The following is a 20,473-nucleotide window of genomic DNA, read 5'->3' as shown; positions in this document are numbered from 1 at the left end:
AAATTTACAATAAATAATTGTTTTCCTGAGTCAGAGTGGTAATATTGATACAGCTGTCCAGACAGCTAATTTGGCCTTGCGTGCCCTTTTGATTGAATGAATGAAGAATTTCTCCAGCTTTTTTTTCATTTCTCGCAAGTCTTTCTTAAATGCATTAAGACTCTTGGAGTCGAGGGGAATTGGAATCTGCGGCATTACCTCATTTTACTCTGTCAGAACCGAAATGAATGGAGTGCTGCTGAGAAAGAAGCCAGTGGGGAGAGAAGAGGAGATGAGTGCAGCGAAGCTGAAATCGTTCATGTTGGATTGAGTGAGTGCTCTGTCTGTCTTGCTGACTGCGGTGGTTCAATCTCTGCTGCCTGCCTGCCCACTCTCTATCCACTCCCTCCTGTCTCCCTCTAATTAGAAATAGCCACACATGGGCATTCGAGAAATGAGTGTCCTGCCAAAGCTAGCATTTTTCTCCTCTATCTCCCTCCTTCTATTAAAGACAGAACACAGCAGAGTGACACTGTGCACTATGAAATGTAGACTAGATAGTGTCTGGACTGTTGATGTTTGTTACGGAAAGTCCTATGATAGTGAATGTACGGACGGACCACTTATGCCCATGAAATAGGCTATGACTTGGGATTGTATATTTCTCAGTATCAGCCAGGTGTATGTCTAGGCCAGGGAGAGCACTTGCCACCAGACAGACCATGTCTGTCTGTCTGTCTGTCTGTCTGTCTGTCTGTCTGTCTGTCTGTCTGTCTGTCTGTCTGTCTGTCTGTCTGTCTGTCTGTCTGTCTGTCTGTCTGTCTGTCTGTCTGTCTGTCTGTCTGTCTGTCTGTCTCTGTCACCAGAGATAGTCGGAGCTCTGACAGTTAGTCACCTTGTAGTAGAAGTAAATATGTCCCTAACTGTCCCTCCAGGTCTCTGTGTTTCACTGCACAGATGCTGACAGCCAAGGAGTTGCCCATCCAAGACACTGGATGGATCTGCTGCTCTTCAGTTGTACGTACATGCCCAGGAGGGGTGATAGAGACAGAGCTTTTTAAGTTTCCTTCCATTCCGGTTGGTGGTCTCAGGGTGAATAGGCTCTACAGGAAGCAGGGAAAATAGTGTCATCTATCTGTTTCTCCAGTACTGCCAACATCACCTCCAGCTATTTCTGTCTACCCTTCCTTCCTTCACTCAATGAAACTGTATAGTGATGACGGAGCTCAGTCTCAGCTCTATCTCCCAATCAATGGTTAGCCTTGCCTGGGTAATCCAGGTGTGAGTTAATCAATATTATGGTACTTAGTAAGATGAGGATATTGGGCCCTTAAGGACCACCATAGAGTTAAATGAAGTGTCTGAATGAACCTCCCGAGTGGCGCAGTGGTCTAAGGCACTGCATCGCAGTGTAACTGTGCCACTAGAGATCCTGGTTTGAATCCAGGCTCTGTCGTAGCTGGCTGCGACCGGGAGACCCATGGGGCGGCGCACAATTGGCCCAGGGTAGGTGAAGGAATGGCCGGCAGGGATGTAGCTCAGTTGGTAGAGCATGGCGTTTGCAACGCCAGGGTTGTGGGTTCGATTCCCACGGGGGGCCAGTATATATATATATATAATGTATGCACTCACTAACTGTAAGTCGCTCTGGATAAGAGTGTCGTCTAAATGTACTTTCAAAATAATTTCTTTAACTAGATATTTTCTAACAAAAGAAGGATAATGGACAGACATCAGGAGGAGGTAACCCCAAGGCAGCCCATTAAAAATGCCGGAAAATAACCACATTTCCCCCTTTAACTGTTTATTTGAGTGGGGGTAAATCAACCCAGGCATTTTTCTGAAGACGTATGATTATTTAAAAAAAGGGGGTCATCATTGTTGGAGAAGTTGGCACCGTCTGTAACATGAGGTATTCCCTCCAAGAAAATCATAAGGGATTTTCCCCAGCAGGTTCTGACAGCATGGCACAGATCCAAAAGCACTACAATAAACGAGGAACTCCCCACAATATTTTGTTATCCTGCTGGCAACCAGTCTCTGAGTGCACTACCGCGCCATAACACTAGTTGTGCTATGCTATCACTGGAGTTACAGCAGAGTATAGCCTATGCAGTCTAACCAAGATATGATGTAAATAAATGATAAAATGAAAATATCACAAAATAGACTTTGAGGTCTTAACATAGAGAGCAGAGTGCATCATGATTCATGAAAACATTTTTTTTGTCTTTACTGCTCTAAGAATAACTGTGGTTGGATTCTTGGTGACTGTCCTCTTGTGAACTACAGTGTGTAACACACTACTCCCCTTAATCACTCTAATCCGAGTTAGCCTCCCTCATTTCTGGAAGATCTGTTGTGCTACATCACAGAGTGTGTGAGGCATCAGCTATTATTACTATGTGGGATTTTGAGCCAGTATGCCAGTGACACATAGTGCACTCCAGGCAGGCGCAGTCCCTGCTTTAGGCTGAATCCACTGAACCTTACTGTCACAAAGGAAGCACTCTCTCTCTTTCTCTACAAGTCATAGGAATCGTTCCGTGTCATTTCACACCCATCATCTCAGATTGTTCTGAAATCGTTTCTGTAGTTAGAAACAGGTAACATTAGCATTCATGAAACATTATATTGTTAAAATGTAATTTGATCTCAGAGAATTTAAAGGTGCTACACATATTTTTGTATTTTTGCATTGTAATTTCAGATATATCTGGCACTAATATTGGAATGATAGTGATTCACAGTATTACTTAACCACCAGTGTTGTGATGGGCTGTGATATTTGCCTATTGATTTCTCCCGCCGGAGCGGCATCTGTTGTCAAACTGGGAAAGCTGTTCTGTCTTTGTGGCTGGGTTATCTACATTACATAGTATGGAGAAGCAATACTACAAGCCACAGCTTCATACTACTTGTCAAATATAGAGAACTGATATTGTATACTGGTTGTTGGGGTGGGATTGGCATAGGGTGTGGGGGTTCCGTGGGTGGCTTTTTACATTTTGTTGGGATTCCTTTGTGTCTTACTCTTTGGTAGGAAGAAGTTTAGTCCAAATCGGATGTTGGGTACTATATTTATTGAATATAATCTGAATCCTATCAATTAAAATGGCCAATTTGGGTGCAATCAATTAGCTTAATTTCTCAGAGATCAAATTATATTTAAACAAAATAATGTTTCAGGAATGCTAATCGTATCTGTTACTAACTACAAAAACGATTTCAGAACAATCTGAGGTGGTGGGTGTCGAAATCCTCTTTCTTGTGTTTTTTTAGGCTAGCCTACACAGAAGATGTGATTTTAAAGAGGGAAGAGTGCTGTCACTGACATCCCTTCGCTCTGGCACCCATGGAACTCTGATTAACAGACTGTGGGCACGGCCTCAAAGCGCTGAGCAGGGACATGGACTCCCCCGAGCTGGGATTGTGTTTGCAGGCCCCAATTTGGGCTAGGATGCCATGTACTGTAGCAGCTAGACCCAGGGAAAGGAGCCATCCCCACAGGGGCTGTAAGAGAGGGGGAGAGAAAGAGAGACACCAGCAACAGCCCAGGCCCCATCACTCACACATTACCATCTCGCCGGGTGCCTAGGGGAGAGACCTACAGCATCACCCCAGTCACAGCCCAGTCTAGGGCTGTATCTCAAATGGTACCCTATTCCCTATATAGTGCACTACTTTTGACCAGAGCCAAAGGTAGTACACTATATAGGGAATAGAGTGCCATTTGGGACGTAGCCTGAGTCTATTCACTCTGCTGCAAGCTAGCCTAACACCATCACCATCAGTCCCTCTCTGCCTGGCCATGACATCCAGTGTATATTCAAGGGCATTTCAAATTGCTTTATATAAAAGGGTATAAAAAAAAAGTGAGGCCTGAAAATGTTCTGGATTTCAATGAAAGAGAACCTTCATGCTCTTTTTTATATGCTTATTTTGGTGTCTACAATGTTGAATTTAGCTTTTCACGCTCATGTATTGGTACAAGCAGCAGCATGCAGGAGGATAATATCCCAGCGCATCCCACATCATCCACTGAAACAAAAATAGCTCTGTTGAAGGAAACATCTCTGGGGAAATCTTGATGCTTTCATGGATCAAATCTATTGCAGCTACTATCATGCTATTAAAGTTCCCATAGCCCACCAACCACATCCCTCCAATCAAGTGTTCTCTTTAGACGTGAGGGCTCGGGCAGACACACACAAGCTAATGCACATCCTGCCAGCCTCTGTGATGCAATAATCCCCAGAATACCGTCCCACATCCCACGGAATGGGGCCAATCCAAAACGCTCTATTTTATTAACACTTTGGGAACAGAGAGTTGGGTTCGTAGATAGAATGTTGGAAGTCACATTCAGTAAGGGAAAAAAGTATTTGATCCCATGCTGATTTTGTACATTTGCCCATTGACAAAGAAATTATCAGTCTATAATTTTAATGGTAGGTTTATTTGAACAGTGAGTGACAGAATAACAACAAAATAATCCAGAAAAATGCATGTCAAAAATGTTATAAATTTATTTGCATTTTAATGAGGGAAATAAGTATTTGACCCCCTCTCAATCAGAAAGATTTCTGGCTCCCAGGTGTATTTTATACAGGTAACGAGCTGAGATTAGGAGCACACTCTTAAAGGGAGTGCTCCTAATCTCAGTTTGTTACCTGTATAAAAGACACCTGTCCACAGAAGCAATCAATCAATCAGATTCCAAACTCTCCACCATGGCCAAGACCAAAGAGCTCTCCAAGGATGTCAGGGACAAGATTGTAGACCTACACAAGGCTGGAATGGGCTACAAGACCATCGCCAAGCAGCTTGGTGAGAAGGTGACAACAGTTGGTGCGATTATTCGCAAATGGAAGAAACACAAAATAACTGTCAATCTCCCTCAGCCTGGGGCTCCATGCAAGATCTTACCTCGTGGAGTTGCAATGATCATGAGAACAGTGAGGAATCAGCCCAGAACTACACGGGAGGATCTTGTCAATGATCTCAAGGCAGCTGGGACCATAGTCACCAAGAAAACAATTGGTAACACACTACGCCGTGAAGGACTGAAATCCTGCAGCGCCCAAAGGTCCCCCTGCTCAAGAAAGCACATATACATGCACGTCTGAAGTTTGCCAATGAACATCTGAATGATTCAGAGGAGAACTGGGTGAAAGTGTTGTGGTCAGATGAGTCCAAAATCGAGCTCTTTGGCATCAACTCAACTCGCCGTGTTTGGAGGAGGAGGAATGCTGCCTATGACCCCAAGAACACCATCCCCACCGTCAAACATGGAGGTGGAAACATTATGCTTTGGGGGTGTTTTTCTGCTAAGGGGACAGGACAACTTCAACACATCAAAGGGACGATGGACGGGGCCATGTGCCGTCAAATCTTGGGTGAGAACCTACTTCCCTCAGCCAGGGCATTGAAAATGGGTCGTGGATGGGTATTCCAGCATGACAATGACCCAAAACACACGGCCAAGGCATTAAAGAGGGAGCTGAAGGTTCGAGTTGCCAAACGTCAGCCTCGAAACCTTAATGACTTGGAGAAGATCTGCAGAGAGGAGTGGAACAAAATCCCTCCTGAGATGTGTGCAAACCTGGTGGCCAGATACAAGAAACGTCTGACCTCTGTGATTGCCAACAAGGGTTTGCCACCAAGTACTAAGTCATGTTTTGCAGAGGGGTCAAATACTTATTTCCCTCATTAAAATGCAAATCAATTCATAACATTTTTGACATGCGTTTTTCTGGATTTTTTTGTTGTTATTCTGTCTCTCACTGTTCAAATAAACCTACCATTAAAATTATAGACTGATCATGTCTTTGTCAGTGGGCAAACGTACAAAATCAGTAGGGGATCAAATACTTTTTTCCCTCACTGTATCACCTGAGCTAGAGGGAAGGTGGTAGACGACAAGAAAGAGCGATCTATTCTACTCTAAACAAATGTCAGTGAAATTAGTAACTGCTGCTCTGTGTCCTCTGCTGTTTGACACAAACGTACACTTTGAAATCAGGACCGTCTGTGAGCTAGCAGCATTGTGACAGAATGTGGTCGGGAAGAACAATGACATTCTATCTGGACATTCAAGAAATAAGTATTTCAATGATAAAGTAAAGGCCAGGCATACATTTTGCGTTTAACAAGACATGTAGCTATGCCTACTTCACTCTTTTAATACCTTATCTGTGCCTTTAGAATGTTATCAGCATTAAATAATTCAAAACTGTTAAAGTACAGCTGTTAAAGTAGCGATTAGTGATACTGTAGCAAGGACATTGGTCTGAGAGTTATTCTACCCAATATGCAAATTACTGTATCAGCTCTAAACTAAATGTCAAATAAAATGACTGCACCATTCATTTTCTGGTATGGTGCTGGGATTGATGGGTGTTTTTTGGAATATTTCTGCCATGCAGCCTTACCTGTTATAGATATCGTCATCCTCTCCTCCCCAGCCCCAGTACTCGTTGGGGAAGCCATTGATCTTGAGAAACTGTTTTTTGCTCAGCCCAGAAACCCCGCCAAAGTACCCCGCGTAAGGAAGCCTGCAAGAGGAAAATAACTGTCAAAGCATTGAGGCAGTTGTCAGATTTGACTTTCACTCCAGATCCTGGCATTTAAAAATTATATATATATATAGTACCTGTCCAAAGTTTGGACACACCTACTCATTCCAGGGTTTTTCTTTTTTTAAACTATTTTCTACATTGTAGAATAATAGTGACAACATCAAAACTATGAAATAACACATGTAGTAACCAATATATTTTATAATTGAGATTCTTCAAAGTAGCCACCCTTTGCCTTGATAACAACTTTGCACACTCTTGGCATTCTCTCAACCAACTTCATGAGGTAATCACCTGGAATGCATTTCAATTAACAGGTGTGCCTTTCTTTCCTTATTAATGCGTTTGAGCCAATCAGTTGTGTTGTGACAATGTATGGGGGGGGGGGGGTATACAGAAGATAGCCCTATTTGGTAAAAGACCAAGTCCATATTATGGCAAGAACAGCTCAAATAAGCAAAGAGAAACGACAGTCCATCATTGCTTTAAGACATGAAGGTCAGTCAATACACAAAATTTCAAGAAATTTGAAAGTTGGTGGTTCCAAACTGAGCAATCGGGGGAGAAGGGCCTTGGTCAGGGAGGTGACCAAGAACCCGATGGTCACTCTGACAGAGCTCCAGAGTTCCTCTGTGGAGATGGGAGAACCTTCCAGAAGGACAACCATCTCTGCAGCACTCCACCAATCAGGCCTTTATGGTAGAGTGGCCAGATGGAAGCCACTTCTCAGTAAAACCTGACAGAGCAGACCTGCAGAGAAGAATGGGAGAAACTCCCCAAGTACAGGTGTGCCAAGCTTGTAGCGTCATACCCAAGAAGACTCGATGCTGTAATCGCTGGCAAAGGTGCTTCAACAAAGTACTGAGTAAAGGGTCTGAATACTTATGTAAATTTGATATTTCCGTTTTTTATTTGTAATACATTTGCAAAAATGTCTAATAACCAGTTTTTGCTTTGTCATTAATTGATGATGAAAAATAAATTTTGGAATACAGCTGTAACATAACAAAATGTGGAAAAAGTCAAGGGGTCTGAATACTTTCCGAAGGCACTGTACATGAGAGTGAGAGTACATAATACAATTGATCTACCTGAAGCCAAACTTGTCCATAGCGATGGCAAAGTGTCGTGGTTGGTCGTAACAGTGGTAGAGGTTACGGTCGTCCATAGGGATGAGGTCCACATCGCTGAAGATGAAGCAGTCATACTCTGCATCCTTCAGGGCCTCAGTGTAGCCCACGTTCAGGAGCTTGGCTCTGTTGAAGGTTTCCTCACCAAGCTGCAAGATAACGTAGAAAAAAAAACTGGTCAGAAACTGATGGACGCTCAGATTTAAGTGAATTCAGTAAAATTTTGCCATAGTTCATAACGGGTTCTGAAGGGTGTATTTGCAAGCCTCAATTTATTGTGTTGATGAATGTTCCTGTCAGACCATGTTGTGCATAGGGACAGTATAGACAGAGGTCCATGTTGTAAATAACTCCACAGGAAGAATGGCCTTCAGTAGTTGTCTGGCAACTAAAAATAAACAATGTTATGTAAAGAAAAATGACGCATCACAACATGCTTCGCTTATTTTGATTACAGATCCCAATCAGAGTGTCTCAGGTCAAGTACCGTATCAGTTTTAACATTTGAACTCATAATCTAGTTCAACACATAATCCCTTGTAATCCTATAATACTTGAGATTCAACCAAATAATCCTCAGGTAAACTCTATTGTTACAAATCCACTGGCACTGGCATTCCAAACATGAACTATATTTGAGGAGACATGGGGTTTTGTAAGCACATTAACTTGGTACAAACATATCACTGATGACAGTTATCAGTAAAACGAGACCAACAAGGTCAACAGACACACCTTTATGACACCAGATGTTTTATTTATTTTTTATTTTAACAAGATTTCAACCTATATTGGCTTCATGCAAATCTTTTTTTAGATTTACTGTAGCTAAGAGCTGTACAATACATGAAACTTATTTTCTTCTTATCGGAAAAACTTACTGTACGTCATTAAAAAGTTTATCCTCCCACTTCCTGCAGAGAAGATGATAGAGTGTCTCTCTTTTGCAGCCTCTAGTTCCAATCAATACTTACGTTCATTTTAATATTTTCAAAGGCACAAAAAAGAGAACATTAGAGACTTCAAAATGCGGCTTTATCCGACAGACAAAGACAGATAAGGTAATATATCTTTAAAAAGCCAAATTGCATTTTTTTCTCCAGTTGGGGAGCTCATTAAACATTATTGGAGTCATTTTTATTGCTTTAATAAGACATGTTCCCCCTGAAACATCAGGCATCGCTACCAAATGGAGCTGTATATCACAGGGCTGTGAGGAACATTCACATCTATAATAGGGACGATATGTCGAGGACCGCACACCCACCATTCTGCCACCACAGAAGAAGAGCGCTGGTGTTAGGATGATAGGATCAGGAGACATGGGTTTCAAATAGATGGTTAGAGAATCTGAATGGGACCTGCTAATTAAGCAATCTCATCACCTGCTAATTAAGCAATCTCATCAATCTCACACACTTTCTGGGTAATTCTGAAATATTAATTGTTCAATATTTCATGCATTTCAGCTTCAGATGCAGCTTCAGGCTGGAAAAGGTTTTCATGTTAATTATTGTGTTTAAACTTCACCAGCAGACATAGATCTGTCTGTATTGTCAATCTACAAAAAGTAACCTTCCTAGGATGAAAAGAGACAGGTTGTAGCCTAAAGGTGAGTGGATTCCTTAACCATTGACAGAACAAGATGAGCTAGAAAATAATGGATTTTTTTTTATAATTCCAAAATTCAAACCATAGTACACCTAAAATGACTGATGTTGGGGCAGATGGTACTGTCCAATCCACCATTACCTTCAGCCCATACCTGATACACAATCCATCTGTAGAAATTCCACAACTTCCAAGAACAGGAGGAGACAGAGAGGTTACTTTCCCCTCCATCTTACAGTATTGTCCTGTCCTGCCACTCTCAGCCCTGGTGGCTCTTCTCTCTGGCAGCTCAGTGGTGTTCTCACAGCTCTGCCAATCTCCATATACATGCCCTGTGAGAGGCAATTAACACCATTATCTTTATATGATAATCACCAAGATAACTCATCAGGGCTCTCCCTCTGTAACGGCACTGTGTTACCACGCTGACGCTGTCTCCCTTCAACTCTCCCAGCTGGCTGACCGACTGCAGTCACAGTCAGACGTACCTGGACAGTTGCTATGGAGACAGATTAGGTCCAACACTCAGACCCAGCGATGCCTGGCTCATTCTGAGTGATTGCATTCAGCGTTGTCGGACGGACTGCCGCTGTGCACTGAGTTTATCAGTCCCTAGCAGACTGACCCTATCACCCATTGCTGCTATCAATGCAGGGTGAGGGAGGTCACCAGTGAGAGCTAAATTAGATTGAGGGCCGTCACCTACCGACCGTGTGTTTGTGTGTGTGTGTGTGTGTGTGTGTGTGTGTGTGTGTGTGAGAGAGTGTGTGTGTGTGTGTATGTACGTTTGTGTAAGGGAACAAGTGGCATAATAAGGTAAAGCATGAGACTATCAGATAAAACTCAAATATGCACTCTGTTTTAAGATGATACACTGTTCAAGTTCTAACAACCTGCTGATGTTGTTTTTGTAAACTACAGTATCTTTGATTTGGGGGCGTGATCTCCTCTTCACATCAACATCTGGAATTCAAGCACGCTCATCAAAGCCCCATTAGCGGTTGCTTTCATAATAACCATATTCCACCATAGCATTGGCTTTATGAAAGGCTCTTTCAAGGGAGTGGTGCTGGCTGGCGAAGGGCCAGGCTAACTCATTTACAGTAATGAATCAGGGCTATCGAAGCAAAGACGATTCTCGTCATAATAAAGGCTAGGCACTCCGGAGGATTCAATTGGAGGTTCTCTTTGTCTCATCAATAGCTTTACATCACACTGGAGGAACATGACAAAACAGGCCATAAAATACTCTGCGAGACACAAGACATGGACAAGCATGCAATTATCTCATGGCCACTGAGGCTTACAGTACATGTACACACATCGATCCGACAGAATGTTCTATTCTGATGTTGTGCTGCTGCATAGGCTGCATAGCTGGTCGAATATAGTGTAGAGAGACTGCAAGTAGTATGGGCAAGTCAATATCAAATGGCTTGACATACTGTGCCTATCTATCTTAAGATGAATGCACTAATTGCATCATCAGTCATCCAGGCAGTGACAGCCAACCAGGACTGTCCTTCACTCACTGTGTGGTCCTCAAATGGCTTCTGCCAACATGTCCCTGAATTAGACTGAGACAAGCAGCACTCAGGTCATGGGGAGCAGGTGGTAACTGCCACTTCACGAAGGCAGGAGTCACAGGAGTCAGACGCGCCAAATGATCACTGAGGTGGAAAGAGAGAATCTACTGCACCACTCCCAACAGTTTGACAAGCTGAGCCAAGACGTTCTACCTTGTTGCATTATTAGGAGGATGTTCCATGTTAACCGGGCCAGGGCCAGAGCCAGGTGCCTGTGGATGAGTCTCTGGGTGGGTGATGCTTGGCTGAGTCACGCATAGTGTTGATGGCTTCAAATCACTTTGTATTAGGAGCAATGGGGTACAAGCTACCTCGCAATAATACTGACGGAGGCTCCTCCAATCCCCCAGTCACTGTGAGTTATACCCCCGTTCGTTGGTGTTATTGCTGCTAAGAAAATAAAAAAACTTTGGGGCTTCTGCTGTGTAAGCATGCACGACAAACCCTGCTAATTTGATTGCGATGTTCTCGTTTCTGTCCGGATGCATCAAGCATACATGGCATGCAAAGACCGCTTATCCTCCCATTTACTTTTAAGGCAACTCTCCACATGCAACTAACTGGATCTCATGCGAGCATGCCACAAAACATTTGGAAATATCTATTTTCTGCTGTGGTATTGGTATACAAGAGATATTGAATGAAACAAACCACTAGCCTACATGTGGTTCACATCAGCAGAGAGAGAGAGAGAGAGAGAAAGAGAGAGAGAGAGAGAGAGAGAGAGAGAGAGAGAGAGAGAGAGAGAGAGAGAGAGAGAGAGAGAGAGAGAGAGAGAGAGAGAGAGAGGCCTCATAACATGGATTGGTGCTGTTTTGCATGGCCTCGTTGATCAACTGACAACATTATAGGATAAAGAGAATTATACCTGTTAGTTATACCTGGCCTGGTTTGATATTGTAATAGACATCAGCAAAATGGAGAAGTCTCCAACTCATCGGCTGTAGTTTGATTAATACACCATAGCTTCCACTCGGGGTCTGTCCCAAATGGCACCCTATTCCCTACAAAGTGCACTACTTTTGACCAGGGCCCATAAGTCTCTGGTCAAAAGTAGTGCACTATATAGGGAATATGTTGCCATTTGGGACACACTCTTAGTTATGAACTGGTGCAGTGGGATACTGATAAGGCTTTTACTGGGCCGACAGAACATAAATCACCTATTTTTAAATAAATGTGGTTGATGTTACATAAAGAGATAGTGCCTTTATGATGTATTAGGGATTTTAAAGCTGTTGTTTATTCATCACCATACATACAGGGACAATACATGTTGTTGAGACAGCGGTAGGCAAGGGTGTCATGCACCCTGTGATGAGGTGTGAATGACGGAGTCAGGCGCAGGAGGTAAAACACCAAAATCCAGAATTTATTCAGTGTACATGAATAAAGCGCAGCAAGCGTCAAAACGAAACTAGCACAAGGGAAAAATCCACCTTGACTACATACAAGGAAAGAGTTCAACCGAGCTACTCACTCTCACAATGAACAATCACTCACAAAAGACAAGGGGGCAGAGGGAACACTTATACACAGACTAATGAGGGAATGAGTACCAGGTGTGTGTGATTGACAAGACAAGACAAATGGAGTGATGATAAATGGAGCGGTAGTGGCTAGTAAGCCGGTGACGACAAACGCAGAAACCTGCCCGAGCAAGGAGGAGGGGCAACCTCGGCTGAATTCGTGACACACCGATTATTTTAGAGAGGGCACAAAGTACGTGAGAATGGAGGGGGTTGGAGAATTTTGCATTTTTCAAACACCTGAAACAGCTTTTTCCTGCAATCTAGAGCCATAATCATAATGCCTAATTCTATGTAAAAATATGTCTTTTTTTCTGCAAAGGTTATCTAAGCATACCTCTTTACCTGTTCAATTGCCATTTTAATGAGGATGTCATTCTGACTGTTGTAAATCACACATCTCAATATAATGCACTAACATGCCTAGGATATTACATCCACATTACAGCACATTACATGGGATCATAATTAATACAAAAATATCATGATATTATCATAAGATGTCAGATTATATTTAAACCAACAATTTGTAAAAGCCCTTGTGCCCCATATGGGCATGACGTCTCTGGTGGCAGGCTCAGGGTATGGGGTGAGTGGAGGGGAAACCGCTGTATCATTAGGAGATAAACGTCACTCGCCATTACCTCAGAGTGAAGTATACGCTATGGAAATGTGTGTATGTGTGTGTGTGTGTGTGTGTGCGTGTGTGTGTATGTATGTGCATGCAGCACCAGACCACACAATAGATTAGGACTCGGAGCATGCTGTCTAATAAAGAAGATGTCCTTGCCAGTACCATGGTCTACATAGAAGAACACTTTCTCTGTTAACTTGAAAATGGAAGGAAGCTGAGGAAGATCAGCCACATGGGGAGTGTGTGTAAATCCCTAATGTGGCCAGTCAGATAGCCTGGCGGACGATAATGCAGAGCCTTGGTCAAAAGTAGTGCACTATAAAGGAAATAGGGTGCCATTTAGGACGCATCATATCTCTGAGGATGCAAGGGACACAAGCATAGATAGGGCTTAATCTCTACCAATACGGCAGCAACGATGCCCTCATCTAGAGAGGGGAAGAGGGACCAGTAATGCTACTCACATAATCAGAGGGGTTCCTTCCTCAGTCCTTCATCTCAGATTCACAGAACATTGCAACGCCACAGACTCGTATCACATGATAAGTCACAGTGTGGCTTCACGCAGGGCTAGGCCAACCAAATATGATGCTAGACCAAACAAATATGATGCTAGACCAACCAAACATGATGCTAGGCCAACCAAACAGGATGCTAGGCCAACCACACATGATTTGTTTCTCTTCCAGGATGGAAGGTGGAGAGAGGTGATATGAGAGGTGATGGACTCCTCTCTCTGTGGTGGATGGATGGCTTGCTGTTAAAAGACTGGTGGGTTCACAATCAACTATGTCCCCTGAGCCGGAAACAACTCATTTGTTTTACTGTAGCATGTAGACTAGATCTATCCATCTGATGACATACAAGTATCTCTCTGCTGTCTCTGTTTGACGAAGATCCCAGCAAAGGGATTTCGCCCCTATCTTTTCCATTTCCATTTTAGAGCATAAAAGGTATTTGATCCCCTGCTGACAAAGAAATTATCAGTCTATAATTTTAATGGTAGGTTTATTTGAACAGTGAGAGACAGAATAACAACAAAAAAATCCAGAAAAACACATGTCAAAAATGTTATAAATGTATTTGCATTTTAATGAGGGAAATAAGTATTTGACCCCCTCTCAATTAGAAAGATTTTTGGCTCCCAGGTGTCTTTTATACAGGTAACGAGCTGAGATTAGGAGCACACTCTTAAAGGGAGTGCTCCTAATCTCAGCTTGTTACCTGTATAAAAGACACCTGTGCACAGAAGCAATCAATCAATCAGGTTCCAAACTCTCCACCATGGCCAAGACCAAAGAGCTCTCCAAGGATGTCAGGGACAAGATTGTAGACCTACACAAGGCTGGAATGGGCTACAAGACCATCGCCAAGCAGCTTGGTGAGAAGGTGACAACAGTTGGTGCGATTATTCGCAAATGAAAGAAACACAAAATAACTGTCAATCTCCCTCAGCCTGGGGCTCCATGCAAGATCTCACCTCGTGGAGTTGCAATGATCATGAGAACGGTGAGGAATCAGCCCAGAACTACACGGGAGGATTTTTTCAATGATCTCAAGGCAACTGGGACCATAGTCACCAAGAAAACAATTGGTAACACACTACGCCGTGAAGGACTGAAATCCTGCAGCGCCCGCAAGGTCCCCCTGCTCAAGAAAGCATATATACATGCCCATCTGAAGTTTGCCAGTGAACATCTGAATGATTCAGAGGAGAACTGGGTGAAAGTGTTGTGGTCAGATGAGACCAAAATCGAGCTCTTTTGCATCAACTTAACTCGCCGTGTTTGGAGGAGGAGGAATGCTGCCTATGACCCCAAGAACACCATCCCCACGTCAAACATGAAGGTGGAAACATTATGCTTTGGGGGTGTTTCTCTGCTAAGGGGACAGGACAACTTCACCACATCAAAGGGACGATGGACGGGGCCATGTACCGTCAAATCTTGGGTGAGAACCTCCTTCCCTCAGCCAGGGCATTGAAAATGGGTCGTGGATGGGTATTCCAGCATGACAATGACCCAAAACACACGGCCAAGGCAACAAAGGAGTGGCTCAAGAAGAAGCACATTAAGGTCCTGGAGTGGCCTAGCCAGTCTCCAGACCTTAATCCCATAGAAAATCTGTGGAGGGAGCTGAAGGTTCGAGTTGCCAAACATCAGCCTCGATACCTTAATGACTTGGAGAAGATCTGCAAAGAGGAGTGGGACAAAATCCCTCCTGAGATGTGTGCAAACCTGGTGGCCAACTACAAGAAACGTCTGCCCTCTGTGATTGCCAAGAAAGGTTTTGCCACCAAGTACAAAGTCATGTTTTGCAGAGGGGTCAAATACTTATTTCCCTCATTAAAATGCAAATCAATTTATAAAATTTTTTACATGCGTTTTTCAGGATTTTTGTTGTTGTTATTCTGTCTCTCACTGTTCAAATAAACCTACCATTAAAATGATAGACTGATAATTTATTTGTCAATGGGCAAACGTACAAAATCAGCAGGGGATCAAATACTTTTTTCCCTCACTGTAGCTCCTCATGAGACATGCATATCTCTGGATCAACTACAGTACTGTTGGCACTTTGAATCCTAAGCTGTGTCCCAAATGGCACCCTATTCCCTAAATAGTGCACTGCTTTTGATCAGGCTTTGGTCAAAACTAGTGCACTATGTAGGGAAAGGGTGACATTTCCGACACAGCCCTACTGCTAGTACTGTGGTATTCCAATTGTTAATGAGAAGACCATCCACAAGACCTTCGTTAAGACCTGCCTATTCATTCCCCTTCACATAGATAGGAGAAATTGAATAGGACTGCCACTCTCTTAAATTAACCTGTTAACTGGAAAAAAAGGATGTTGCTATCCCCCACGTTGACCACACTCATTCCCCCCAAAAAGATACAAATATATATGTTTTGTCATCAGATACGTGCAGTGAAATGAAATTTGTACAGGGTCAGCCTCCTTGCTCAAGGGCACATCAACAGATTTAATAACTGTAGCACTAATAATACAGATAATAACTGTAGCACTCTTTTCACTTCGGAGACTTGACCTTACAAATGAACCGTGGTTGGAAGATTTATAACTATACTCCTAGTACCTTCAAGCCTATATACAGTTACATAATTAGAAATGCAGCTACATGTCTGTGAAAATCCTCACTTCAGTCAAGATGAGAACGTCTACACCTGGCGAGCAGCAGTGTTTGCAGGACCACATGTAGTAGTACTATCAGAATGATATGAATGTAAATGAATACTGTACTTGGTCCCAGTGGCGAGCATTGGAACCCGATCATGAGCCTTCAGACTGCTCTCTTTAATTATTCCAAGAGCATCTGTCTTATCATCTCATGTTGCTTTACACCATGTGTTGAGAATCATCATTCCATTAACGACGAGAGAGCATTGTATAAAATCATGTTCATCATGATGTGTTCCAAGCACAAATAATCTCAATCTAGTCAAATGGTGCGCTGGTAAATATATCCTACCTGGAAAAATCACAACAGATTCTGTGAACTATATCATAATTTCCACTCCACAAGGCAGGCAATACGCTTGACCTCATCTTTACTAGATGCTGTTCTTCTACTAATCTCACTGCAACTCCCCTCCAAGTCTCCGACCACTACTTTGTATCCTTTTCTCTCTCGCTCTCCTCCAACACTACTCACTCTGCACCTACTCAGATGGTAATGTGCCGTCGCAACCTTCGCTCTCTCTCTCCCGCTACTCTCTCCTCTTCCATCCTATCATCTCTTCCCTCTGCTAAATCCTTCTCCCTCCCATCTCCTGATTCTGCCTCCTCAACCCTCCTCTCCTCCCTTTCTGCATCTTTTGACTCTCTATGTCCCCTATCCTCCCGGCCGGCTCGGTCCTCCCCTCCTGCTCCGTGGCTTGACGACTCATTGCGAGCTCACAGAACAGGGCTCCGGCCAGCCGAGTGGAAATGGAGGAAAACTAGACTCCCTGCGGACCTGTCATCTTTTCACTCCCTCCTCTCTACATTCTCTTCCTCTGTTTCTGCTGCTAAAGCCACTTTCTACCACTCTAAATTTCAAGCCTCTGCCTCTAACCCTAGGAAGCTCTTTGTCACCTTCTCCTCCCTGCTGAATCCTCCTCCTCCTCCCTCCTCCCTCTCTGTGGATGACTTCATCAACCATTTAAAAAAGAAGGTTGACGACATCCGATCCTCATTTATTAAGTCAAATGACACCGCTGATCCTGCTCACACTGCCCTCCCCTATGCTTTGACTTCTTTCTCCCCTCTCTCTCCAGATGAAATCTTGCGACTTGCCCGCTTGACCCTATCCCCTCCTCTCTTCTCCAGACCATTTCCGGAGACCTTCTCCCTTACCTCACCTCACTCATCAACTCATCCTTGACCGCTGGCCATGTCCCTTCCGTCTTCAAGAGAGCGAGAGATGCACCCCTCCTCAAAAAACCTACACTCGATCCCTCCGATGTCAACAACTACAGACCAGTATCCCTTCTTTCTTTTCTCTCCAAAACTCTTGAGGGTGCCGTCTCTAGCCAACTCTCCTGCTATCTCTCTCAAAATGACCTTCTTGATCCAAACCAGTCAGGTTTCAAGACTGGTCATTCAACTGAGACTGCTCTTCTCTGTGTAACGGAGGCTCTCCGCACTGCTAAAGCTAACTCTCTCTCCTCTGCTCTTATCCTTCTAGACCTATCTGCTGCCTTTGATACTGTGAACGATCAGATCCTCCTCTCCACCCTCTCAGAGTTGGGCATCTCCGGCGCTGCTCACTCTTGGATTGCGTCCTACCTGACAGGTCGCTCCTACCAGGTGGCGTGGCGAGAATCTGTCTCCGCACCACATGCTCTCACCACTGGTGTCCCCCAGGGCTCAGTTCTAGGCCCTCTCCTATTCTCTCTATACATCAAGTCACTTGGCTCTGTCATATCCTCACATGGTCTCTCCTATCATTGCTACGCAGACGACACACAATTAATTTTCTCCTTTCCCCCTTCTGATAACCAGGTGGCGAATCGCATCTCTGCATGTCTGGCAGACATATCAGTGTGGATGACGGATCACCACCTCAAGCTGAACCTCGGCAAGACGGAGCTGCTCTTCCTCCCGGGGAAGGACTGCCCGCTCCATGATCTCGCCATCACGGTTGACAACTCCATTGTGTCCTCCTCCCAGAGTGCAAAGAACCTTGGCGTGACCCTGGACAACACCCTGTTGTTCTCCGCTAACATCAAAGCGGCGACCCGATCCTGCAGGTTCATGGTCTACAACATTCACAGAGTACAACCCTACCTTACACAGAAAGCGGCACAGGTCCTAATCCAGGCACTTGTCATCTCCTGTCTGGATTACTGCAACTCGCTGTTGGCTGGGCTCCCTGCCTGTGCCATTAAACCTCTACAACTTATCCAGAACGCTGCAGCCCGTCTGGTGTTCAACCTTCCCAAGTTCTCTCATGTCAGCCCGCTCCTCCGCACACTCCACTGGCTTCCAGTTGAGGCTCGCATCTACTACAAGACCATGGTGCTTGCCTACGGAGCTGTGAGGGGAACGGCACCTCATTACCTTCAGGCTCTGATCAGACCCTACACCCAAACGAGGGCACTACGTTCATCCACCTCTGGCCTGCTAGCCCCCCTACCTCTACGGAAGCACAGTTCCCGCTCAGCCCAGTCAAAGCTATTCGCTGCTCTGGCACCCCAATGGTGGAACAAGCTCCCCCACAACGCTAGGACAGCGGAGTCACTGACCACCTTCCGGAGACACTTGAAACCATACCTCTTTAAGGAATACCTGGAATAGTATAAAAGTGATCCTTCTACCCCCCACACACACACCCCCCATTGTCCCACTGGCTATCATAAGTTGAATGCACCAATTTGTAAGTCGCTCTGGATAAGAGCATCTGCTAAATGAGGTAAATGTAAAAAATAATTGCTGTATGTTATTACTGTAAATCCAATATTGTACTGTTTATTGAATGATTGAGCCGGTGTATTTTTGTTTTTTTATGGATTTACTCTGACCGGCAACATTTGTTTTGGTAAGGGTACAGCGTGGTTAATATAAAACAGAAACATTCTGTACTGAGTATTCTGGCTTCATACCGCACCCATCATAAAATATTGAACATGTGAACAAAGCTATTGATGCATTTGCTGGGGGGTTGAAGGGGGATCCTTGCATGGCAGGATTTCATTCCATTTCATTTCTTTGTAAATTGATTCCACCTGAACTGTGTCAATTCTCAGTGCCCTGGACAACAATGCGATTGGATGGGTGGTAGCCTAAATCCTTCTATATATTTATCTCAGGTCAGTTTATAATTAAAGCATAACAGAAGCTGACCTCAATTTACCAATCCTTTAAAGGTCAAGCAATATGGAGAACAAGCCATAGCTACGTCCCACATGGCACCCTAGTCCCTTTATAGTACACTACTTTAGACCAGAACCCTAATGATTTATGTTAGAAAAATCGAATGTGAAAGTGCACTTAAAACGTATTGTCTACGTCAACTTTGTAGTGCACTATAAAGGGAATAGGATGCCATTTGGGACACAGACCATCTCCTGCTGTGGCCCCTCTAAAGCTGTCTAAAGCAACTCTCAGTATGGACAGTTTATATGGGTTAAACCCCAGTTCCATAGTCTCAGGAGCCCAGAGCAGTCTGCTGCCTGTGTTTCCAATGAGGGTCTGTCCACCTACAATAGACAACCTCACTGTCAGAATGGTAATAACACAACGCATTCTGTCCACCTAGACAACCTCAGTGTCAGAATGGTAATAACACAACGCATTCTGTCCACCTACAATAGACAACCTCACTGTCAGAATGGTAATAACACAACGCATTCTGTCCACCTACAATAGACAACCTCACTGTCAGAATGGTAATAACACAACGCATTCTGTCCACCTACAATAGACAACCTCACTGTCAGAATGGTAATAACACAACGCATTCTGTCCACCTACAATAGACAACCTCACTGTCAGAATGGTAATAACACAACGCATTCTGTCCACCTACAATAGACAACCTCACTGTCAGAATGGAGAGGCAACGGCTCTGCAGCAAAACATACTGCAGTATGGACACTTTACTACAAGGAATGGGAGGAGATGCCGTCCATGGTTAGTGTTAACCATAGTCGTATAACTGTTGTTATCACTATGTTGGCATCATCATGTATGCTGCGTTTGCAGGATTTTCCTACTGATTTGTGTTTGACCAATCAAATATTTAAATACTAAATTCACTCCCTTCAGTTTAGCAGACCCCAGACATTTTTAGAAGGTTCATTATTAATATCTTACACATTAAAACGATTAATAAACTGCATCCAACATGTGCATTACACATTATTAACAACATCAATAAATGTTCCAATAAACATGAGTGAATAAAGCTGTCTCACAA

The 20,473-nt window shown here is 43.8% G+C and overlaps 1 protein-coding gene across 1 annotated transcript in view; it reads right to left on the bottom strand.

Moving 5' to 3' along the window:
• The window catches only part of LOC121535222 (beta-1,4-galactosyltransferase 2-like), a 75,909-nt gene that overhangs the window by 33,938 nt on the left and 21,498 nt on the right, over positions 1 to 20,473 (bottom strand). The window contains exons 4-5 of the mRNA XM_045206124.1: positions 7,652 to 7,839; positions 6,414 to 6,536 (exon numbers count right to left, since the gene is read on the bottom strand). Of these exons, the coding sequence (XP_045062059.1) occupies positions 6,414 to 6,536; positions 7,652 to 7,839 (311 nt within the window). The remainder of the gene's footprint in view (positions 1 to 6,413; positions 6,537 to 7,651; positions 7,840 to 20,473) is intronic.

This window comes from Coregonus clupeaformis, chromosome 21 (genome assembly GCF_020615455.1).
Source record: "Coregonus clupeaformis isolate EN_2021a chromosome 21, ASM2061545v1, whole genome shotgun sequence".
NCBI classification, from domain to species: Eukaryota; Metazoa; Chordata; class Actinopteri; order Salmoniformes; family Salmonidae; genus Coregonus; species Coregonus clupeaformis.
This window is presented reverse-complemented; position numbering and strand designations above follow the sequence as displayed.